At 33.4% G+C, this 22,470-nt stretch overlaps 1 protein-coding gene across 1 annotated transcript in view; it reads right to left on the bottom strand.

The window, feature by feature from the left end:
• Sol1 (CUB domain-containing protein Sol1) overlaps positions 1–22,470 on the bottom strand; it is a 341,999-nt gene that overhangs the window by 319,517 nt on the left and 12 nt on the right. Inside the window, exon 2 of the mRNA XM_089639889.1 lies at positions 19,511–19,728. Within this exon, the coding sequence (XP_089496015.1) occupies positions 19,511–19,728 (218 nt within the window). The remainder of the gene's footprint in view (positions 1–19,510; positions 19,729–22,470) is intronic.

The following is a 22,470-nucleotide window of genomic DNA, read 5'->3' as shown; positions in this document are numbered from 1 at the left end:
AAAACCATTATAGATTATATAAATGAGAATAAGTAATATATAGATTTGGGTTAGCTAATAGTAAATGAAAAATTGATTGAAAAACTGTTAATAATTTAATATTTAAAAGTAAATAGACTTAATTTTTTAAATAAAATCAACTCCACTTTTGCCACAACTCTTCTAATAAATCTGATATCTATTTAATTGTTGTGTCCGTGTGTTTATGAGGGCAGGCGCGCGTCGCGTGAAGGAAACCGGGCGGGCGACGTGGATTTGATTTTTATACAAATCTACAGGTTTATTCCGATTTCGAATTTTTCACATTTGACCTTCAAAACAAAGAGAAATGTCACTGCCTACATTAGATTTCTAAAAACTTTGCTCACAGCCCAGGCAATGCCGGGGACTTAAGCTAGTCCATGTAATTAATAAGAACACAAGTAATGTCTTATAGGCGTGTTTCGTTAACCAAATAGTTGCCTAATCGAGGCTTAAATTTACAATTCAAATTATTGTTTACGAAATTGAAATGGGATGAAGATCTACAATGTCCGGGAATGTAAGTGAGACAGAATGCTGAGTTATTGGGCTAAATGGAACATTTGTTTGCATTTAAATTTATGGAATGCATTTCTAGTTTTCTTCTTTATTCTACATGGAAAAAAATAAGTATTGCTAATTTATTAAAAATCTCTTCGAATTATGGGTGATTGTATTAACAACGGGATTGTAGGCCTTACGAATGAATTAACAGGTTTCTTGATAAACTTTTAGTAAATTACGAATACATTGTTCACAATGAACATGTGTTCACGAAAATTTGAATATTTTTGCATTACAATGAAAATTCTCTGTATCGTCTTGATATAATATTATCAGGTCAAATCGATAAAACATTCTTAAATTGATATTTTATTAATAAGGCCTGTTAATTTATTGTAAAATCAATTTTTCTTCGTGTATGGTAACATCAATAGTAATGGGGGATAGTTGGTGTAGTTTTTTTTAATATATTGTCCACTCCGTTCAAAATCGTGCCTTTTCCAACTCTTAACTTTCTAATACTGTGCTTATCTGAAGCGACTAGCCAGGTAAATAGGTATGTTTTCTGTATCTGTTTGTACTTATTTAAAGCCTAGGAAGTCATAAACATCGCCCTTGAGTGAATTTTTGACAAAAACGGCATGATCTAATTATTATTATTATCTTTAGCAGTAAGGTGTGGAGAAATTTGAATGTACGTGAGAATATGAAGTATTTGGGAATAGCAGGTGTTAATTTAATGAGTATTTGAAGTGGGACTTAATATGGGGAGTGCGTAAACTTAGAATTTAGAACCACGATAGAATATCAATTGTGTGTGAGAATAGGAAAGATATGAATTTTGGGTAGGTGTGGATTTGGGTGATATGGAAATATTATGATATGGCAGATACGAATATGAATACTAATTCGGGATACTTGTGAATAATATTGGAAATACGTGCAATCAACAAATTATATGATAATATATCTCTGTTTAGTATTCGAATATATTGGTTTGTCAGGCTCCTACGTAAATACATAATAATTTAACAAACAATTCGATAAAATAAATAAATATATTTGAATGCAAGGCACAGAAATGGCTTCACTCGTGTTTTGTATTAGCTAGGTATTTCACCACTCTAGTGTTAATACATAGTTGTAGTTTCAAAACCACTGAACAGGTGTCGTTAGAGTGTGCAGTTTTAAGTTATTGATTTTTGATTTGTATAGTTTTAAGATGTCTTTACATCTGGCAGTAGTAACGCCGTAAGACAGAGACAACATGTCGGCCATACCCAAATAGTTATGAGTACAGCCGACACTCGCCGATCTTCAGGCGAGCATCATATATCTGTCGATCGTCAAGTGTATCGCAAATTTAGAAGAGAATTAACAGTACATCACACCCACCTTCCTCTCCTCCATATATTTTCTCTCCCTAGTAATTCCAGCCTCACAACATACCCCGATTGGAGATGCCATAGTCTCATGGCTCCAAACGGTTGGAAGCAGTTGGGAGAGTTGAGCAGCTCTTGTGCGTCACGTCACGTCAAACAAGTTAGAAAACTATTTGGTTTATAATATACCATCTGAAAATACAGATCGAAATAATTTTAGAATTTTTTTATTGATATTTATTTAAAATATTATTATATCATGAAACTCAAACGTACTAAACAGAATTCAGCAAAACAACTAGTCATTCAAAATCATTTCGTTTCTGTTTGAGTTATGACAGCTTCAATACTGATTTATCTTACCATTCTCGCATTTAAACAACCCAGAATTTATCCCTCCCTACTTCCCTGGCTTGATACATCACTCTACAGCGATCCATCAAAGTGCCTGTCGTAAGTTACACATTACACGTGTCAGAACTCTTGAAAATTCCACCTTAAAATTTACACTGCATAAAACGTAGTACGGCTTAGGGGAAGGGCCTTTTTCTACATTGTTCTATCTTACGAAGATTTTGACACTATTACAAATAGGCCAGTAGAAAGTTGTGTAGGTGTTTTATCATGTTAAAAATAGACTTCGAAGAGATGGGCATTTTATACGATGTTTTTATTCATACCGATACCCATATGGAAACTATATCGAGATCCATATGAAAGTGTTTGGTTTAAACCATCATTATTTTCATAATACTTACAATTTAATGTTTGCCACAAGAGAAGAAACAATATTTTAGTACGGCATTAAATAGTAAAAAAATGGCATGAACTTTATTTTAACCATAGATTACATGTAAGCATCTGTCATTTGCCTTTTCCACTGCCGTAAAAAATCACCAAAAATGCACGTGAAATGAACAGTACCGAACTAATAATACAACCAATAATAATCACATAATGTTGTTGCATCTGAAATCAAATGCGAATTATATAGCTTCAGATGTACTAAAAAATGAAACGTAAATATTTTCGACCAGTGATTCCCAACGGAGCAATAACGCCCTCCTGGAGGCGTTGATGTGATCAAGGGGGGCGGTGGTGGCCTTGAGGGCAGGTGAAGAGTTCAAATAAGAGTCATAGGAATTTAAAAATACATTTTCCTAATGAATTCAAACAAGTAGTATGTCCATCATTACAAGAATTTTGCATAAGTATCATCCGTTGTTGATAGTATTTTTATTATTTTTGTAGTATTTTTTCAAAAAACGCTTTCTTTAAATTTAGGAAAAAACATTTACAGGTTTGAATAATCTTCAAAATGTAGAAAATCTACCGTCTTCCATCATTGCAAGCGAAAGATCTTACCTGAGCAATTTTGGAGAGCTAAAGTAAAGGATCCCACCCAACCCAACGCCCGGGTGGTAACCAATAACTAAACCACACCGGTTGATATGCTCGTATTGACAAAATATACATGGAAAGTGGGCGGTGAGCCAGGTAAGGTTGGGAACCTCTGCTTTAGACGAAATGTGTTTGATGGAATAGGGTGATTGGATATATAAATGCATTTATTTTATTTTATATGAATACCGAACAAGTGTCCCAACTGCTCCCAACCGTTTGGAGCCAGTGAGACTATGGCATCCCCAATTGGGGTATTTTTTTGAGGCTGAAGGTTGTGGGGAGGGAAAGGAGATAGGGTAGAGGAAGGTCAGGGAGTATCGGGCTATTCAGATCTGGTCACCAAACAGGGCTGAATCTATTTCAAGCAACGTTTTAAATCTGAATGGTGGTCTTAAACCAGGGCGATTATTATTTAAATTATGAAATAACACAAATTGATGAAATAATATAAATAAATGACCGGTCGGTGGCCGAGTTGACATCGCGTTTGGGTCCCACCCAGGCGTAGTGTGTTCAATTCCTCGGCCGGCTAAGTCCTCCATCACAACACAAGCAACATTTTCAGCTTACTGTGGTGGTAGTAGGAGATTTTCAAATATTGTCAGGTTATTCGGAACTCGGGAATTTTTGTCTTTCTTTTAAAGTAAAAAGAAAAAAAAAGATATTTACTTTCCGCACGCCGGGATTTGAACCCGCGACCTTCGGCTTGCTAGTACAGTAGTAAAACATATCCCCTTGACCACGGAGACCGTCAAAATAAAAATAAGCACATAACATACTCACTACAATATTAGATAGTTTCGCCCCGATGGCGATGCTTCGAAGTAACCAATTAATAAGAATAACGATATTATGTAAACAAACAGAACCAACGACTGTTTCGAATTGCAAGATAGTCAAATCTTCTACTGAATCCGAACTTGCATAATTTTCTTGTATAATTATGTTCCATAATTCATCTCTTTTTCAGCGAGGTGTTTATCACGGAGTGATAGGAACTGTATAAAAGACATCTCGGTTATTATAACTTCTCATTTCAAGGCTTAATAGTAATGATCTTTTAATCAATATTTAATACATACAATTAAACAAACATGCAACATTTCTACACAATACAGTTATTTAAAACAATGATAGATGTCAAATAATGTCCACCGTTTTCAACTGTATGAAAATGGGTGGCAAAATAGTAATGTAAAGGGAAATTCTCCTATAATTTTACAAACCTGTTTGCGAAAATCGAGAAAAAAAATTTTCACTCTTGTAGTTTAGAACAAAAGTATTTTCTGAAGAAATTAAAATGTTAATTCAAAATTACATCTGTTCATAACATTTTTATTTTTACCCTCGTAGTAAAGGGCATGTATCAGATTTTGCGCTGTTACAGCTAAGAAACAACCATTTAATCTACGTTAATCGTTGGTTATCAGTTGTGCAGGGTTTGAATCGCGTTTATTAGTAAGGCCCTATATCTTATATTAGGTATATTGTTTACACTTTATGAAAAATAAATTTATTATAACGTTTAAACAGGCAGTAGTCTATATTATGGGGATTCAATGTATCAGTGCTTTGTAAATGTCAGTAAAAAAGTTATAGTCTTACTAAAAAACGTGGTGTAAATATTACCCACCGTGTAAAGTCAGAACAGTGAAAAACTTGATGTATTACCATGGCGTTTGTTTGGTTATAACAGTCTTAAACGAGGCTCAAGGCGGGCTTTACCACACTAACGTTGAACAAATCTAATTAGTAATACGGCATGTCACCTTCCGATTACCCAACGGATCGATTATTCGAAGAATTTCAAGTGCCTTCATTTAAAGATATTTATACTAAAAATACATTAATTTAAATCATAAAAGAAAAAGACAAGTACCAATTTCTAACTGAAAACCGTACTCGACTTAAAAATATTTTTTCATACCCAAAATTAAACACTTCCTTTGCACAAAATTATTACACTTACCTGGCGAGAATTTTTTTCAATCGACTACCTGAAGAAATTAGAAACATTAATGATAACATCCAAATAATAAACACTGTGAAAAAATATTTTAAAGAAAAACTTACAAAAAAATAAAAATGTTTCGCATTGAATAACTCATCTCAATTAATTTCCTTAAGTAACATTCCATTCTTCAAATAAGTTTAAAATCATTTTATTTTTAATTACTTACATACTGTAATAAAACAATGTACACTCCTCTTCCAGCCACAAACTAATGCTTCTATGGAATAGGGGTCTTGAAATATTGATCATATATTGTAACAAATAAACAAAAATGTACTTATCTAATAAAAAAAATAATAAAAAATGTATTTTATGAATAAATAAAAATCTAATGCGACTGGGATTATTCTTGAATAATTTATAAACTCTATTAAGAAAATGTTTAAAATGTATAAATTCACCGTCAAGATTAACAAACAACAGTTGAGAAGTCCACAAAAACTGGTTTGAATAAAAAGTGTATGAATGGGCATGAGAAATGTACTGAAAATTAAATTTTCATCCAGTTTCAGGAAACACGGGGAAACTGCAAACGAAAACACGAGAATTTCACTCCGAGGACTGATTCGGTAGAGTTTCAGCATTATAACAGAATAATTGCAACGGTAACTGAGTTGTTCATAAAAAGTTATTGCATGTTTTACGTTCTCATTGTTCTAACGGCGTAACCTTAATAAGTAATAAGTACCTACCTGTTAGAACTTAATCTTATTAAGGGTGCCTGGAGCAGCAACGGAAACATTATACGCATTATTAAAATACGTATAGGTAAATAATTTTAAAGACACCCTTGCTGTAGTGTTGTACTGATGCAAGAATTTTGATGTTTGAATCAAATTCAAATTTAAATGTTTAAGATGGCTGCACAGAATTTGAACAATGTATCAAATTTGAACGTTCAATTTCGGGTTTTGCGAAAGTCATATTAAAGTTCTGTTATCATGTATAGTTTTCAATGTTTTCAAAGCGTTAAGTTATTATTTGTGACGCTTTCCGACAATTATACTCATGGATGATGCCAATGGTAGAAGGAACATGGAATAAGAAGTCGATCCAAACGCGTATATAAATAAAGCCAAGAAGGAAATAACCGAAATTACCTCGTTATTCAAGAATAGCTCAACAAGAATTACAAAGGAAACTAAAATAGAAATCTCCAAGAAAATATACTCTATCAGCTATAAATGTATTGTTTTGTAAATTTTTCGTTTTTTATAATCTCTTGTTTTGTATAAATTTTTTAATTCATATTCCTTTCTCACAAATTTAAATAACTTATTCCATATTATGCTGCCTCAGTTGAAGTCACAAGGAGAAAATCCATAATTGGTTTTATTTTACTATATAATACTTATGTACAAACTGATTAAATATAAACTGTCGATTTCCCAAAAATGAATGAATATAGAATAAAATATATTTCGCATATGGCGATAGACCTGGCTAAACTGAAAGAAGAAAATATAATGATGAAGGAAATGCTAAAAACGAAAATATCATTATAGGCTAGTTGCTTAAAAGAACAGAAATAATAACAGAACTTAAAAAAATCTTTTACAAAAATTTGCAAAAATTGTTCAAATTCTCTGTGTCCTAACTATCCTAAGGATGAGTTGTTTCAGAGAATTTGAACAATTCATCAAATTTAGAAGTTGACTTTCAAGATCTGTGAAAGTTCTATTCAAGTTCTGTTATTACATCACTATTGGCCAGTTGTTTCACAAAACTGAAATAATAACAAAACTTGAATAGAAACTTCACAGAACCTGAAAATCAACTTTTAAAGTTGATGAATTATTCAAATCCTCCAAAACAACCCATCATAATTGTAGTAAAAAAAAAAAAAAGTTTCATAAGCTAATAGGTAGATTATATTTTTTACAGTTAACCCATCAAGAAAATCCACATAAAATAAAGAAGAAAACAAGAAAGGCCTTCAGACAAAATTTTGCCGGTGTGATCTTAATTGATTATCTGGATGTTAGGGGAGGCAGGAGTGGATGAATTCAGTCAGGACTCTTCAAGGGTTATAGGGCTGGTAATGATGATGAAAATAATTTGTACTTTTTGTTACTTTTTGACGACGAAATATTATTTTTTACACATGTTGGTACACTTATATGGCCATGGAAAAATCATTTTCAGCAGGTAATAGCCCGCGTCTTCCTTGCCCCTAAACGAATAGCTAATTATTATTTTATCCGCATCGTTCAGAATTCCTTTATTTTTAGATGCTGTTATATATAGTAAAAGGGCTTACTTTACTTAAAGCAATAAACTGCTAACCTGAGAATTTACATCTCTCTGTTGAAAGCGACCATTTTAAAAGATGCTTCTTGACCTTTCCAAATCTGGTCTGAACAATATCCCACTAGAGTTTTTTCTCAATGGTATGGATTTGGCACTCTCTCATGTGAATTAATCCAAATTTCAAGACAATACCCTACAAATGCCCAGCCCTTTTATCGAGCCCTCAATCTGAAGTGTCTAGTGCTTTGCTGCTTTCCGTGTCTGTCCTGCTTTTCCCACTCCTTTTTCCCCTTTTAGGAGTTGAGTTGTATTCCCTTAGTCAGTTTATTCCATCTATTCTACCTTATATGGGCATGAATTAGGCGTCACCGTCCATCATTGATGTCTTCTCGATCCCACCATATAAGGCAATCCTTTTATTTGCACGTGCTCTAGGCATGCATTTTAAACTGTTTGGTGTGATGGATGTGTTGGCGTATCCCGGGGATGACTGTATTTTGGAAGATATAGGCAACTCATAAAAACACTAACAACAAAACTGCTCAAAATTGACAATATGTTCACAAAACTTTTCATGTCTTCTGTATGTTATTTTTTTACTTCAACAGCGTGGGTAGGCAATTTTAAGATATACATTAATTTTATTTTAATTTTTGGCTAACTTTGATGACCTACGTATCAGAGCGGTAAGAAAAGTAATTTAATGTTTTGTAAATTCATCTCGTTTAGAGTGAAATACATAATAAATATCACCCTGGCGAGAGCACAAAGTTATTCGGAATTTAAATTTTGGTATAAATCGGCAAATTTGTGGTTACCACCAGATCTGAACAGTCATATATAGTGGACATACCTGAGATGAATTAAAAGCGAAGATAGGTAACCGAGACAACGCGCGTTGTTTCACTGAACTGGGTCCAGTAGACAAACTGACGATTTATTGCGTATATTCATAAGCCTGTCAGTCAGAAAAGCTGCCACCGGCTGCTACACACACGTCGCTCTAGACTCTTTTTGTGAATAAAACGCCTTTCTATGCTTTTGAGATGTGCACAAATCATTCTCGAGCAAAAAAGAAATCTGATGGAGTTGTTTCCCTTCGCGCAAACTCAAAAAATAATATAATAAATAAAATTATTCACAATGATTTTCGAATAAAATAAAGTGAGACAGCGAACATAGAAACACATAAGAGAATGACTGACAACCTAGCGACAGTACGTTGTATTCTACTACTTTTCTCGCTCGTTCGATTGTCAATAATGAGGGTAAAAGCAGCCCACTGACGGGCGAGCATGTGCGCGGCGAGCAGTCTGAACATCACGTCGATTCAAACATGCTCGTCGCTCGCCTTTGACATCATATTTGCCGCGGACATGCTCGCCCATCAATGGGCTGCTTTGCTCGCAACTGATGACGCGAAGAGGCAAGAGAAACGATCTACGTTCATAATACTATAGCCGTTTCGTCCGTACACATATTCCTTGAATGGCTATATCTTTCTAATGTGTTCTGTTCATTTATCCATGAATGATGTTATTTGTAGCCATTTAATTTATTCACACATCTATTCACGTGCGTTCCGTTATTCGATTTCAATCTAGAAATAGGAACATATTTTTTGTTTGATTTTTATGAACATAACGCGTCTTTGTATTTATGTCAATGGGATATACTGAAAAAACGTTGCGTCGGATATTTGATATTTTGATTTAACATTTAGTATTATGAAGTTATTTAAATTTTAACTTAACATGCAGTATTATGAAGTTATTTTCGCTCTATAAACTAATAATACACACTTGTATCGTGTTAAATTAAAATTTTCTAAAATATTAAAAATAATTTATTGTTGAGTCGAAAACGAATACCCGTGTACTGGTGAGTAATTCATCCTTGAAATGGCGATATATGGCTTAGCAAGATGACTCATCGTGTGATGAGTCATCTTGCTAAGTGATAAACCTCAACAGATTCAGCATCGTAAAATGTGTGATATCAGATAAATATTCATTTTCTTGATTATTTAATAATTATTAAGGTACATCCATCTGCTGTCCGGTGCACAGATGTAATGCACAAGTTTGGTGAAGCAGCTAACTAGAAACAAATACATATCGGACAAAAAGCATTCAGTAACTTTGTGTTTTTGCCAGAACATAAGATCTGGCAAAATAATTGCTATCAATTTGTAAATAAACTTAAAAACCAAACACACACAAATTAAAAGAATGTTCTTGAATAAATACACATAAAGATATCATATTTTTAAATAAATACGTTTATGTTTGAAGCTATCTAAAATGATTGTTTTCTCAAGCAGTGATTTTAAAGTATTTTCAAAAGGGTCCATCTTTACACGTATCTTTTCCAACTTCATGTCAGACTCTCATCCTGTAACGTTGTGATTATTGAAAAAGCATAACCATTTAAAATTTTCAAAAATGTATCTGGGTTGAAGCTTTTATAGATTTAATTTCGCTGGCGTAACAGCGTAATCAAAGAAATGTCAACTTAAGTCCATTAATGTTAAAAAAAACATCGGAAAACATCGCATTCAATTGTATTAACTTTTCTTTATTTCTTCTTTAGAGTGAATGGGGGGGTGGGAATTAAATTTGAACTTTTTCAGCTCTATGTTTAACGTAAACAAACTAAGCTACACAAGCAAGGGCAAACAGGAAAACAGCCTACTTGAATAATTAATTAATTAAGTTCTTTGACTTTTCTTGCGAAAATCCTGCCCTGCAACAAAAAACAGTCCCTTTTAAAAACAAGAAAACAATTTAAATGCAAATAAAATTGTGAATATTTAGATTTAATTATTTTCTACGAAAAATGTTGAGAATTTAAACAGAATCGTTTTGTTTTAAATGGCATTAAATAACCGATACAAATAATAATATTTATTGTATTTGTTTTTGGTAGGTTTGTTCCCTAAAGTGCTGAAAATAAATGATTCGCTCATGAATATGCAACGTCCAGCTAAAATACCAATTTAACCAAGCTTCCAGTCTGTCTCCAAGAGTAAAATGGGAGATTCTAACAAATTTGCATGATTTAATATTTTCATTTTCACTATTTCTGATCGGGTTGGGAACTTCGCTTAATGAAATCAAATACAGATTAATTATTCAGTCGACAAACTATATTCATCCGAGGGTTAAGTTGTTTTGTTTTAAGACTGATTTGAATAAACTAGGTTTATTTGATCGATATGTTGTGCGTAAGGGTTTAGATTGTTTACTGTTATTCATCTATTTATCTTCAGAGTGAACCCTTGGGGTTACTATGGGTTATACATAAATTTAATTTCTTAGTATATAACATGGTGTTCCTAAAAAGTGATTGTCAAAGGATAAAATAATATCTCTATTAGTGAAATTTCTTCATTTCGCGATATAAATGGTTTCGTATAGCACTTCTTTAGATATCGTATATTCCAAGAGAACAATTGCAAATATAGAACAAACACTTAGAAAATGTCGTCTAATTCACGTATTCACTATAATTGGATGGTCGAAGATGATAAAAATTGAAGCTTTATAATCTCGAAACTGTGCTTTCTTTCAAAAAAATATTTGAAAGAAATAATAAAAATAAAATTAGCAAATAAAATATAAAAACAGGGCAGGAATGGTTGATTTCATTCCATATTTTCCAAAAAGTAACTGAAATGTGTACTTCTGCCAATAAAGGATTGAGACAGTGGTAAAGATCAGTTCGGTACAATACGTGATAAAAGTTTACATATTATATATCCCGCTTTATTTTAACTTCGTTGAGATGTCGGTTGATTTAAACGCGATTTAATTCTCAACCAGTGCAATAGTTTACACCAGACACTTAAAATTATTTACCAAGGAATCTTTGACAATCAATCTGTATCAAATAAGAATGTAACACAACATTAAATAGCACACAACCTGTAGAAACAGCCAGAATTTTAATCTCTGTTAATTAAGAAAAGCATTGGGGTACTCAAGAATGCTACCATATGCTCAGCGACACATAATTTATAGCTGGTAATCTTGTGCTTAAGACCAATGAATGAACTATAAATTTCCACACATGTATTTGCTTTGAAAGTAAGCATTCATTTCATTGTCTTTCTCCCGACATTTCACAGTGTTTAATCCTTGAATAATGAAGTAAACTTCCCTCTGTGTATAGTCGTTAACATGTCTGAACCGCAAGTTCTAATTGAATGCTTAGTCTTTGAAACCTACAAACAACATATCTTATCAAAAGCGTGCGACGTTTGTTAAGTTACTTTGGTTTCCTTCTACCAAATCTCTTTCGCTGTTAGCCAAGTTGAGACAATTCTCGAAGCTTTCTGTTCGTTCTCAATACATAGGTCTATTGTCATTGGAAGCGTATGTTTCTATTCTTAACTGTTCCATTTTCCATCAACTCCTTTCTTCTCCCCTAACTAACTTACTCCTCTATAAGCCTTACAAGATTTTACCCCTAGACAGGTCTAAAGAATCTTCGGTTAAGGGATGCCAAAGTAAGTTGTAATAGGCCGGAAGACGGCGGGGAAATAAGAAATACACAATTTATTGTTGCGTCTATCGCAAGCGTATAGTAACTCCAACTTATTAAATGTAAAAGTATTTCAACTTTGGTATAATATTGCTAGTTTAAGAAATTAAGCACACATCATGAAACACGAATTCTTTTTATCAAAGGTGATTTATTCAATGAACATAATTTTAACAAGTTTAAAAAAGATGTATTGATTGATATGTACATATATTTTAGACATTATTTTCTATTACATCCTGCAAAAAAACTAAAATGATACCATATCTACATCACGTATTTTCATTTGTAATTTTAATTTAGATATTAGGCTGTGGACCAAACAAGTAGGTTATTTTTATTATTAACTAGTTACGTAGTTAAACTTTGGGTGTGGCTTTGACGAAGGTCGTCAAAACGCTGCAACAGAACGGGAGCATAAATTTTTAACTTCAATAAATAGGTATATTGTACTATAAATATATTATAAATATTCTTATGTCAGGTAATGCAAACCTATTATTCATTTAACTATTATTACACTAGAAGATATTTCTTTTAATTATGTAGTTTCTCATTGCACTTCTATTAAAAACTGTATCACTTGCATTAGTATTTTTGTGTATACATTACTTGTTCTTTAATTTATTACTTATATTCTACTGTATACGATTGTATACTTATAATCCGATGTATCATTTTATTGTAAAAGCCATTTTATGGTGTTTAAATAAATAAAGCTTCAAATATAGGTCAAGTACTTAATACACAGCTTGTAGGCTTTGTGGATATAAATGTTAAGTCAAGTTACTATAAAGTATAACCCAATCGGGTCAAATAAACTAATCCATAGCTAGCACGCTTCTTGGATATAAATGTTAGGTCATGTAACTAATCCATATCTCACAGACATCGTGAATAGAAATGTTAGCTCAAATAACTAATCAAGCACCCTTCGTGGATATAAATGACGCGCATAACTCAATAAGGTCAAGTAATTAATCCATTGCTCGCAGACTTTTTGGATAGAAATGACTAATGTTAGGTGAAATAACTAATCTAGCATTCTTTGTGGGTAGAAATGACGCGTATAACCCAATAGTGTCAAGTAACTAATCCATAGCTTGCAGGCTCGTGGATGGAAATGACGCGTATAACCCAATAAGGTCAAGTAACTAATCCATAGCTTGCAGGCTCGTGTATGGAAATGACGCGTATAACCCAATATGGTCAAGTAACTAATCCATAGCTTGCAGGCTCGTGGATAGAAATGACGCGTATAACCCAATAAGGTCAAGTAACTAATCTATAGCTTGCAGGCTCGTGGATGGAAATGACGCGTATAACCCAATAAGGTCAAGTAACTAATCCATAGCTTGCAGGCTCGTGGATGGAAATGACGCGTATAACCCAATAAGGTCAAGTAACTAATCCATAGCTTGCAGGCTCGTGGATGGAAATGACGCGTATAACCCAATAAGGTCAAGTAACTAATCCATAGCTTGCAGGCTCGTGGATAGAAATGACGCGTATAACCCAATAAGGTCAAGTAACTAATCCATAGCTTGCAGGCTCGTGGATGGAAATGACGCGTATAACCCAATAAGGTCAAGTAACTAATCCATAGCTTGCAGGCTCGTGGATGGAAATGACGCGTATAACCCAATAAGGTCAAGTAACTAATCCATAGCTCGCAAGTTTCGTGGATAGAAATGATGCGTATAATCCAATAAGGTTTTCTCCCATTATTTTTTTATGAAAATATATTAAATATATATATATATATATATATATATATATATATATATATATATATATATATATATACTAAATAACTTCAGTACAGTTAGTATTTTTTTTATTAAAATTGACTAGGTAATGAGCTTTAGCACGTAGTACAATTAATAATTCGAATAAAATTTCTGCAGTACCTACCGCCGCGCATGTCCCGAGACGTCACACGCTTTTTGGTCGGCCGCAAATATCGACGTTTTGATAGCATCTATATTCGGTACTATTATTTTTTTTTCAAAAAATCCTAAAAGATCTGTTTTCAGCATACTCCAATGAGATACTCAAATTTCGCCGTCGAATAAACCTTATTACGAAAAATGGATGACAAATAATAATTATCATGCTATTTGTAGAAATGAGTGGATGTCGTTGATTTAATGAAGTCAATTGAAATGAATACAGTTTCGTAACTGTAACACACAGAAGACTCTGAGGAAAATAATTTCTCTTTGGACCTATGTCTTGTTTGGGGATGCTGTGTGGAGAATCTTTTTGAGGAAAAGAAGGAGAAGTTGTGTGAAGGAAAAAAAGTATGATGTGTGGATAGAGATCAGGGATTAGCGTGTTAGAAATGACGGAGTACAATTCCGTCTCTCCCAGGGTCTTCGGTTCAAGGCGATGGATCGAAAGAGTCTGGGGAGTTCAAAGACAACCTCATCAATTCTGGCCCGCCAGAATTGATGAGGTTGTCAATGGAAGGCAAGAACTTGCAAAACCCCACCCCATGAACCCATTCACCCCTGTAAAGTCACCAAACGTAGCATGCTACTTAGGGTGGCCCATGGCAGAGGTGTTGGTTATCAATTAAAGCGAAGCTTAATGCTAAATCACTATTTTGATTAATTTTTAAAACAAATTGGTGTACATTATGAATACCAAAAAATATGCTTGAGATAAATTGAAGGTTTTCCTATCGTTTTTCTTGATTAGAATACAAATAAAAAAATAAATTACTCAATAAAAAATATAAATGCAACTACCAAAATATATATTTTTTAAAAGAAATGTATGAACGCGTAAAGGCAACAACTTTTAAAAAATACAATATTATTGCTAAGATTATCTATGACAGTTTCCCTTGATTAAATTTTTGCTTTCTTATAAAATTATTTAAAATATATATAAAAACCACTTTAGTGCTAGAAATCGAACGTTTCTAGACTCCATTTGTCAAGCGATTTTAATGCCTATTACCCACAATTGTGACAATACAAGGCATACCAAGAATACGTACATTTTTGGCATGTAGCTTCGTCTTAATGGTTCCCGCTGCGGCTATAAAAACATGTTGGCGAGTTCGGTGTCGTTTTTGTGAAAAATCACTTCAAGAGAGTATTCGACACTGATTGAACATATTATTTATAATATGTTATTCAGCAACTGATAAATCTATACAGTAAAAAGAAATCTTTTAAAAATGATAAATACAGAGTCTTTGAACTAATCGTTAAACAAAAACGTAAATGCACTTCGGTGATCGGTGAAATCATTTTGACTGTTTGCAAATAGCTATAGTGCAAAATTTGCTACCCGGCTTTGAAACAATAGAAAACTTTGAACACTATGGCTTTTTGCCTTACATTTTTTAATTATTTACTTAGAATAAATGGCACAAGTGCAATTTACACACATAAAAGTTATTTACGGTAATGATACAATATGGAAAGAAAGGAAAGATTATGATATTATATAAGTAAACATGAAATTACTAAAACATTAGTACGAAGTTATTAAATGAAATAAAGAAGAAACAAAAAAAACACCCGTTATAGAGTGATATCATTAATATATGCATTGTTACAACTACACAAGTCACCTGGTAATTAAGGAATAAACATACCACTTAGCAGAAATTACAAGGAAACATATCATAGGTACACAACATGAAGTATCTTATTCCTGTATATTGTTTCATCTCTGTAAATTATGTACTGTTTGTTTCAATAATATAAAATAAAATAAAAAAATAAAAATTGCTCAAATGTTTAATCAGTACAGATTTATATTCCGATAGAGGTATATTAAAACATCAGCTAACATTGAATTATTTTTACACATGAATGTATATTTCAAGGCTTCATAATTCATAATAAACACTAATTTTATTGCCATATTCATTTTTTGAGAATTGCTTTATTTTGCATTTAGTGCTAACAAATCAACAGATTTCATGATCGTTTCGATATTTTGAAATTAGAAAATTAATACAAATTTGAACAACAAATAGAATCGAATATACAATTACTAGTCAAATACCATTTTTTTGTCGATCATATTATAGCAAATGCACCACTACCTTTTTTATTGTTCTTTAAAGTATTATCCCGTTAAACAACAATTAAGAGGTTTATAGGATGTACTTGTTCAATTAAAATTAAAATATGTAAACGTTATATTATAACTAATTATAAACTAACTAACTAACCATCACGCCGTTTCCCCGCAGGGGTAGGCAAAGAGAACCGACCGCCAAACAACTCGGTCTTGGCACACACTTCTTGCCTCATTCACATTCATACATCGTCTCATACATACTCTTCTATTGTTCTGACTCTTGACATGGCCCGTCTCAAGTATCTGATTCACTTGGTCGTGCCATGTCTTCCTCGGGCGTTCCCGACTTCTGTTACCATTCGCATTTGCGTCATATATTCTTGTTACACTCCGTTCTTCGTTCATTCGCTCTACATGCCCAAACCATCTAAGCGTCCCTTTCTTGATCTTACTCATTAAGCTTACATCACCCTTGCACTCTTTCCGGATTTCCACATTCCTTACACGATCATACCATCATACCATCTTACCACACATGCGCCTCATGGATCTTATTTCAACAGCATTCAATCTACTTTCATCCTTTCTTTTCCAGTTTCATGCCTCACTTCCATACATCAGGGTAGGTATCAGCACTCCATTGTGGACTGCTAACTTCGCTTCTTTGGACAATTTTTTGTTAGCGCCAACTGCGTTCAGTCCTCCATTAATGGAGTTACCTGCATTTACTCTTCTTTCAATATCTCTGTCAGCCTTCCCATCTCTCGTTAACATGCTTCCTAAATACACAAATTCATCCACCTGCTCCAAGTATTCCTCATTCACAGCTATATTGCACACTGTTTTCGTACTCTCTCTTACAAACACCATTACTTTAGACTTACTTACATTCATCATTAACTCATTCTTCACGCATACTTCGTTCATCCTAGACACGAGATATTGCAGATCATCCATACTATTAGCAATCAGCATACAACAGGCAACATACTTTCAGATTACTCAAATTCGCGCCCAATCCCACCTCTTTCAATTCTTGCATACAATTACCGTAAAGATTGAATGAACTAATTATAAGTTACATCAATAAAGTATTCAGATTATTATTATTGGCACACATAGTCTAAAATAACGCTAAATCTACGTGCTAATAAATAACAAATATTGATTAATAGTGATGATTAGTGAAAAGTATATATACTTATCACCCATGTTTCCAGCATATATCTGAATCTATTAGAGAATTTACTATTTTTATGTTACTTGGCAACTTGTTGAATATATTAAATCTGATTGTAAATTATGCAACGAATAGATTTTCAAGGTAAAAATTGAATAAACATAAATCTATCTAAATGGTACCCAAAACAAACACTGGTCCAATTTATTAACGACTAAAAGACAGAGTTTTGAAAATCCATGAGCTTTTAACAAAGTTCCACTACTAGTTCCAGTTTCACAGAGTGGAGGCTAACAAGAGATAGAACTTAGAATAGTTCCGCGATCTTTTCCCCAGACATTCCACCAACTGAGAACATTCGCTCCATTTAACATTGCAGATTGTCGATTTTACATAATGCACTTTCCAGCTTTCTGGAAATCGGCTTTTATTAAATTTACAGTGGAACGCAGTAGGTTAAATGAAAATGAACTTTTTAGAGTTATAAATCAAACGAAAGCTTATGTGTTCAAAGCTGACAAATAATAGATAAATTCAAGTAAAAAAATCTACTTTAATAGAAATATTCTATAATTTATGCATCGACAAAACTTATCATTTACAGATAGATTGGAACCATAATAAGTTTAATTCGTTTCATAATCTTACTTATCATGTGAAACACTCGTTAAGAGAAAAAAATTTTTCCAAATAAATCAATGTAAAATACTAGCGTTCCATGCCAAAAAATACTGATTTATTTTTTTATTTTTAACGTTAATTCAAATTAAATTACATACTTTTGAATTGTTAAGGAGCGCAACGAACTGTAATGCGATTTCGATTTGGAAAAAAAACAATAAAAACATCGAAATAAGTAGTCAATTATTTATGAATTTATAACAAATAATTGATTATTTTTCAAAAGAAAGCAGTCCAGAGACATTTGTTTTTGCTGACTCATCAAAATTTGGTAAAAATGGGACACAGCATTAGAACGCATAGTCACCTCCTTATTAGGATAGTGTTTCTCAATGTACAATTCAATAGTTTCCCATTATTTCAGAACTTCTTTTATTGCGCCAGAAGATTGTTACTATGCTATTTTCTCCTCATCCATTAAACAACTCTCCTCCATTACTTTTTCTTAAACTCAACTCCATAAGCTCTTCAGTGGTCAGTTGTTGACTGTGCTCTTCCACAAGCTCATCAATATCATTGTTATCTACCTTCAGCACCATGATATTGGACAAAGACACAATATCGTTCACAGTAGACTCCACGAGTACTGTTTCAAACCCCTCAAAATCACGTTTGACAACACGCTCTTTGGCCAAAACTTCTTCCAAGTAGAAGTGAAGGTCCTTTTGGTAACCCCTTCCTACGCCTTGTCAATCATCTTGAGGCAAGTAACGATGTAAAAGTGATCTTTCCAAATCTCTCTGAGAGTGAGACTTGTCCCTGCAGTCACCTCAAAACAAAGAGAGTTTCTTAAATTTAGAAACAACTTGCTGGTTCATGGTGTTGCTTCTATCTTCTTAATTTTATCCTTGTTCTTGAGGATAGTGCAATTCGTTTATGAAAACTGATTGAATGTGCATGCTAGATCAGCCACGCTCATACCTTGTTCTCGATTTTCAATGATTTTACGTTTTATTTCTACAGTTACTTTTATTCTTTTATGACTTTCTTCTTTTGGTCTTTTCTTCAGGGACATTTTTGAAATGATTATTAAAATTTACACAAAAAAATTACAAACAATGTCTGCTCACACGTTAAGAAAAATGTGTGATCACATGCGACACTAACGTGCTAGCGGAACGAGTGCTAACCAGAGACTGACGCACTGGCGCGGAAGTTCCGGCTCACAAGTGAGTGACGTGAAGATGGGACTGGGACCCTTTCTGCGTCACTCGTTATGTCGCTCGTTACGGGAACATTTTTTCATCAGCTGTTTTGCTCTTTATGCGAATTACTCGCTATAGGAGGTGCTCGTTATGAAAGGTTCCACTGTACGAATACATTCATTAAGAGTTGTAAAATTAATGCTGTACTTATGTTTGTTAAAATCATAAAAAATAATTTTTTTTCGTATTCCTTGTTCACTAAGGTGATATGGGACCAAAATTTCAAAGAAGATTTTGGTCTTTCAGCGTGTAATAGCAAAGGAATATTTTGACTTACTTCTGTCAATGAACTTGAAATATCCAAGAAAGCCGGTTGCGTTGGCAGCTCTCCCGGGGGCCGAGTGAAACTCCAACACGAAGGCACGCGTGGAGGAGTAGAGCGCCGGGGGTGTGGCGGAGCGACCCCCGCACAGCACTCCCGCCCCCTCGCTGTACTCGCTCACCTCCCCCCGCTCCACGTGCGGGAACAGCTTCAGGTAGTCGCCCCTCGTGCAGCTGGAAGAACATACATCAGAGATCAGAGGATGTCCAACGAGTCAGGGAACTCCAGAAGGAAGGGACAAAGGAGTAAGGAGAAAGAAGGGGGTGGCGGAGCAAGCCCGCCCCCTCGCTCTATTAGCTCACCTCCCCCCGCTCCACGTAGGAGATAAGGTTGATCACCACTATTAAAATAATAACCCTTATTACACATGTGGGAAATCTATAATTTTGCATGATAAATAGAGAAGTGACTGTTATAAGTTGTCATTCTTCATCCAACAGAACTCGGGAAAAGTAATACATTGTTTAATTGACTACATTCCTATTGGTCCTATTGAGTTCCTTCCTCCATTACCCTACCTAAACAACTCTGGGATCAAGGTGTTCATGTATGCCTGTGTTACAGTCAGAAGATATCATATGTCTCGACGCCATCTAGTATTTATTAGAAATTTAGCACTAACAAAGCCTTTCCTACAAAAATAAAGTTGGTTGTTTACAGGTGGAAAAAATATAATAAACAGTAATTATTGATTGAGGTACTAGTACATATTGAATCATTTGGCAGGTTGGAAATAAGCCGACAAAGCTCAGTGTTACAGAGCACCTGACTGGACATCAGAAGGCACGAGTTCAATTACCGTTGGCGGCATTTATTTTTACTCAGGAGATATTTTCAATTTGTATTAATATTTCAGGCGATTAATTATTGCTTATAATTATTTGTTATCATTTATACTATGAATAAAACCTGGTCTTATAAACATTAGTTTATCATTAAAAAATACCGAATATTGTATGTAACTATACCAAAATAAGATAACGTAAAATAATCTCTTTTGTTAGTCTTTAAAATAATCTAGTTGTTACTTGTTTTTTAAGTCTAATATTATAAGAAGATAAAAATAATAGAATCGAACTATTCTCAGCGGAAGGCATGAAACAAACCCAGTTTACTTTGTTGCCTAACTTCCTCCATTAACAGTATCCATTATATAAACAAGCAACGAAGAAAAGCACCTTAGCAAGGAACACAACCCAACTTACGATCTGCGGAATCTTCGGAGCAGAGCTTACAGATGGTGCCTTCTTCCGATGGCGCCTGCGTGTAGATTTTATCATGCATGCTAAATATTACTTAGTTCTATTCTACTGTTCTTAGAATGTTGGTTTGTTGTACATTACAGTGTTTAGTGCTTGCTGCCTGTAATTTAAGTATAATTGATTTGTCGTATAATTTAATAATACTAAATGCATAATAATTACAATACTATAATCAATGATAAAATATTACGATTTTTGAGGTTGTACTTATTTAAAAAATCAATAGATGTCACATATCAAAATGAACAATGGAGATATTTATCCAAGACACTATCTAGATTGCAATTAAATTCGGATAAAATCTTTTTCTACCCAATTTTGTCAAAAATGATTTATGTACTGAAATGTACCAAAGAGAGCGTATATTATTTTTGGGTTCAAATATTGCATATCCTTAACCTAACATCCTAAAGATATTGAAATATATTGTATATCATACAGGCAGTGGTTTTATGAGCATATATATATTAATTAAATCTTTTTAAAAATCATATTTATTTGTTTATTTGAAGCAGATACTTTGTGATGTGACTAAGTTATCGTTTAATTTAAATAATAGTATTTATATTAATGCTAAACGAAAGTCAATACTAACATATTGAATTTACATGAAATATACATATACAATCAAATGGAACTTTGGATGGAAGTTCTAAGAATATTATGATTTATGGAGATATAATATTTTACTCTAAGCCATCGTTAGGAGATTTTTTTTTAAATATTCATCATTTTCATTTCCAATTCTGGGAAATGCCACAGCAGGCGCAGAACAGACTGCGGATGTGAAGCGCCCTTGACGCCTCTTGTCGGCCGTTGAAGAGAGCAGTGTGAGCACACGCTTTAGGCGTTTGGGCGTTTGTAAAGAGTTTTGTTACACCGTGAAAGTGGTTGGTTCTAAAAAAGTCAGGCTTTTTAATTCTTCGTAATAAACTGAATATTTTGTTTTACATCTTTAAAGATCAACTTCATCAGTATGTTTTTCCTTTCACGGTATCTACCTAGTTTGTTTGTTCAGATGATAGAACGAATAAAAAATTCCGTTTGGACTAATATTGGAAACTTTATTCCGTTTGTACTAATATAAGTATTTTATTCCGTTTGATTAATATTGGTAACTTTATTCCGTTCGGATTAATATTGGTAACTTTATTCCAATTTGACTAGTATTAATAACTTTATTCCGCTTGTACAAATATTGGTAACTATATTCCGTTTAGACTAATATTGGTAACTTTATTCCGTTTGGATTAAAATTGTTAACTTTATTTAATTTGGACTAATATTGGTAACTTTATTCCATTTTGACTAATATTGGTAACTTTCTTCCGTTTGGACTAATATTGGTAACTTTACTAATTTTTTTAATTTTTTTTTTTTTAAATTTTTTTAAAGAAAGACAAACATTCCCGGGTCACGAATAACCCAACAATGTTTGAAAATCTCCTACTACCACCACAGAAAGCCGAAAATGTTGCTTGTGTTGTGATGGAGGACTTAGCCAGCCGAGGAATCGAACACGCGACGCTCGGGTGAGACCCAAGCGCTATGCCCACTAAACCACTGACCAGTCATAAATATACTTCATAAATCTCTTATTCTCATTTAACTTAATTGAAACTTAATTGTCTATTGTTTTTGTTTATGTTGTTT

This window comes from Hesperophylax consimilis, chromosome 14, assembly GCF_061612785.1.
Source record: "Hesperophylax consimilis isolate HC1 chromosome 14, BYU_Hcon_1.0, whole genome shotgun sequence".
Classification (NCBI taxonomy): domain Eukaryota; kingdom Metazoa; phylum Arthropoda; class Insecta; order Trichoptera; family Limnephilidae; genus Hesperophylax; species Hesperophylax consimilis.
Note: the sequence above shows the minus strand (reverse complement) of the source record. Positions and strands in the feature narration are given on the sequence as shown.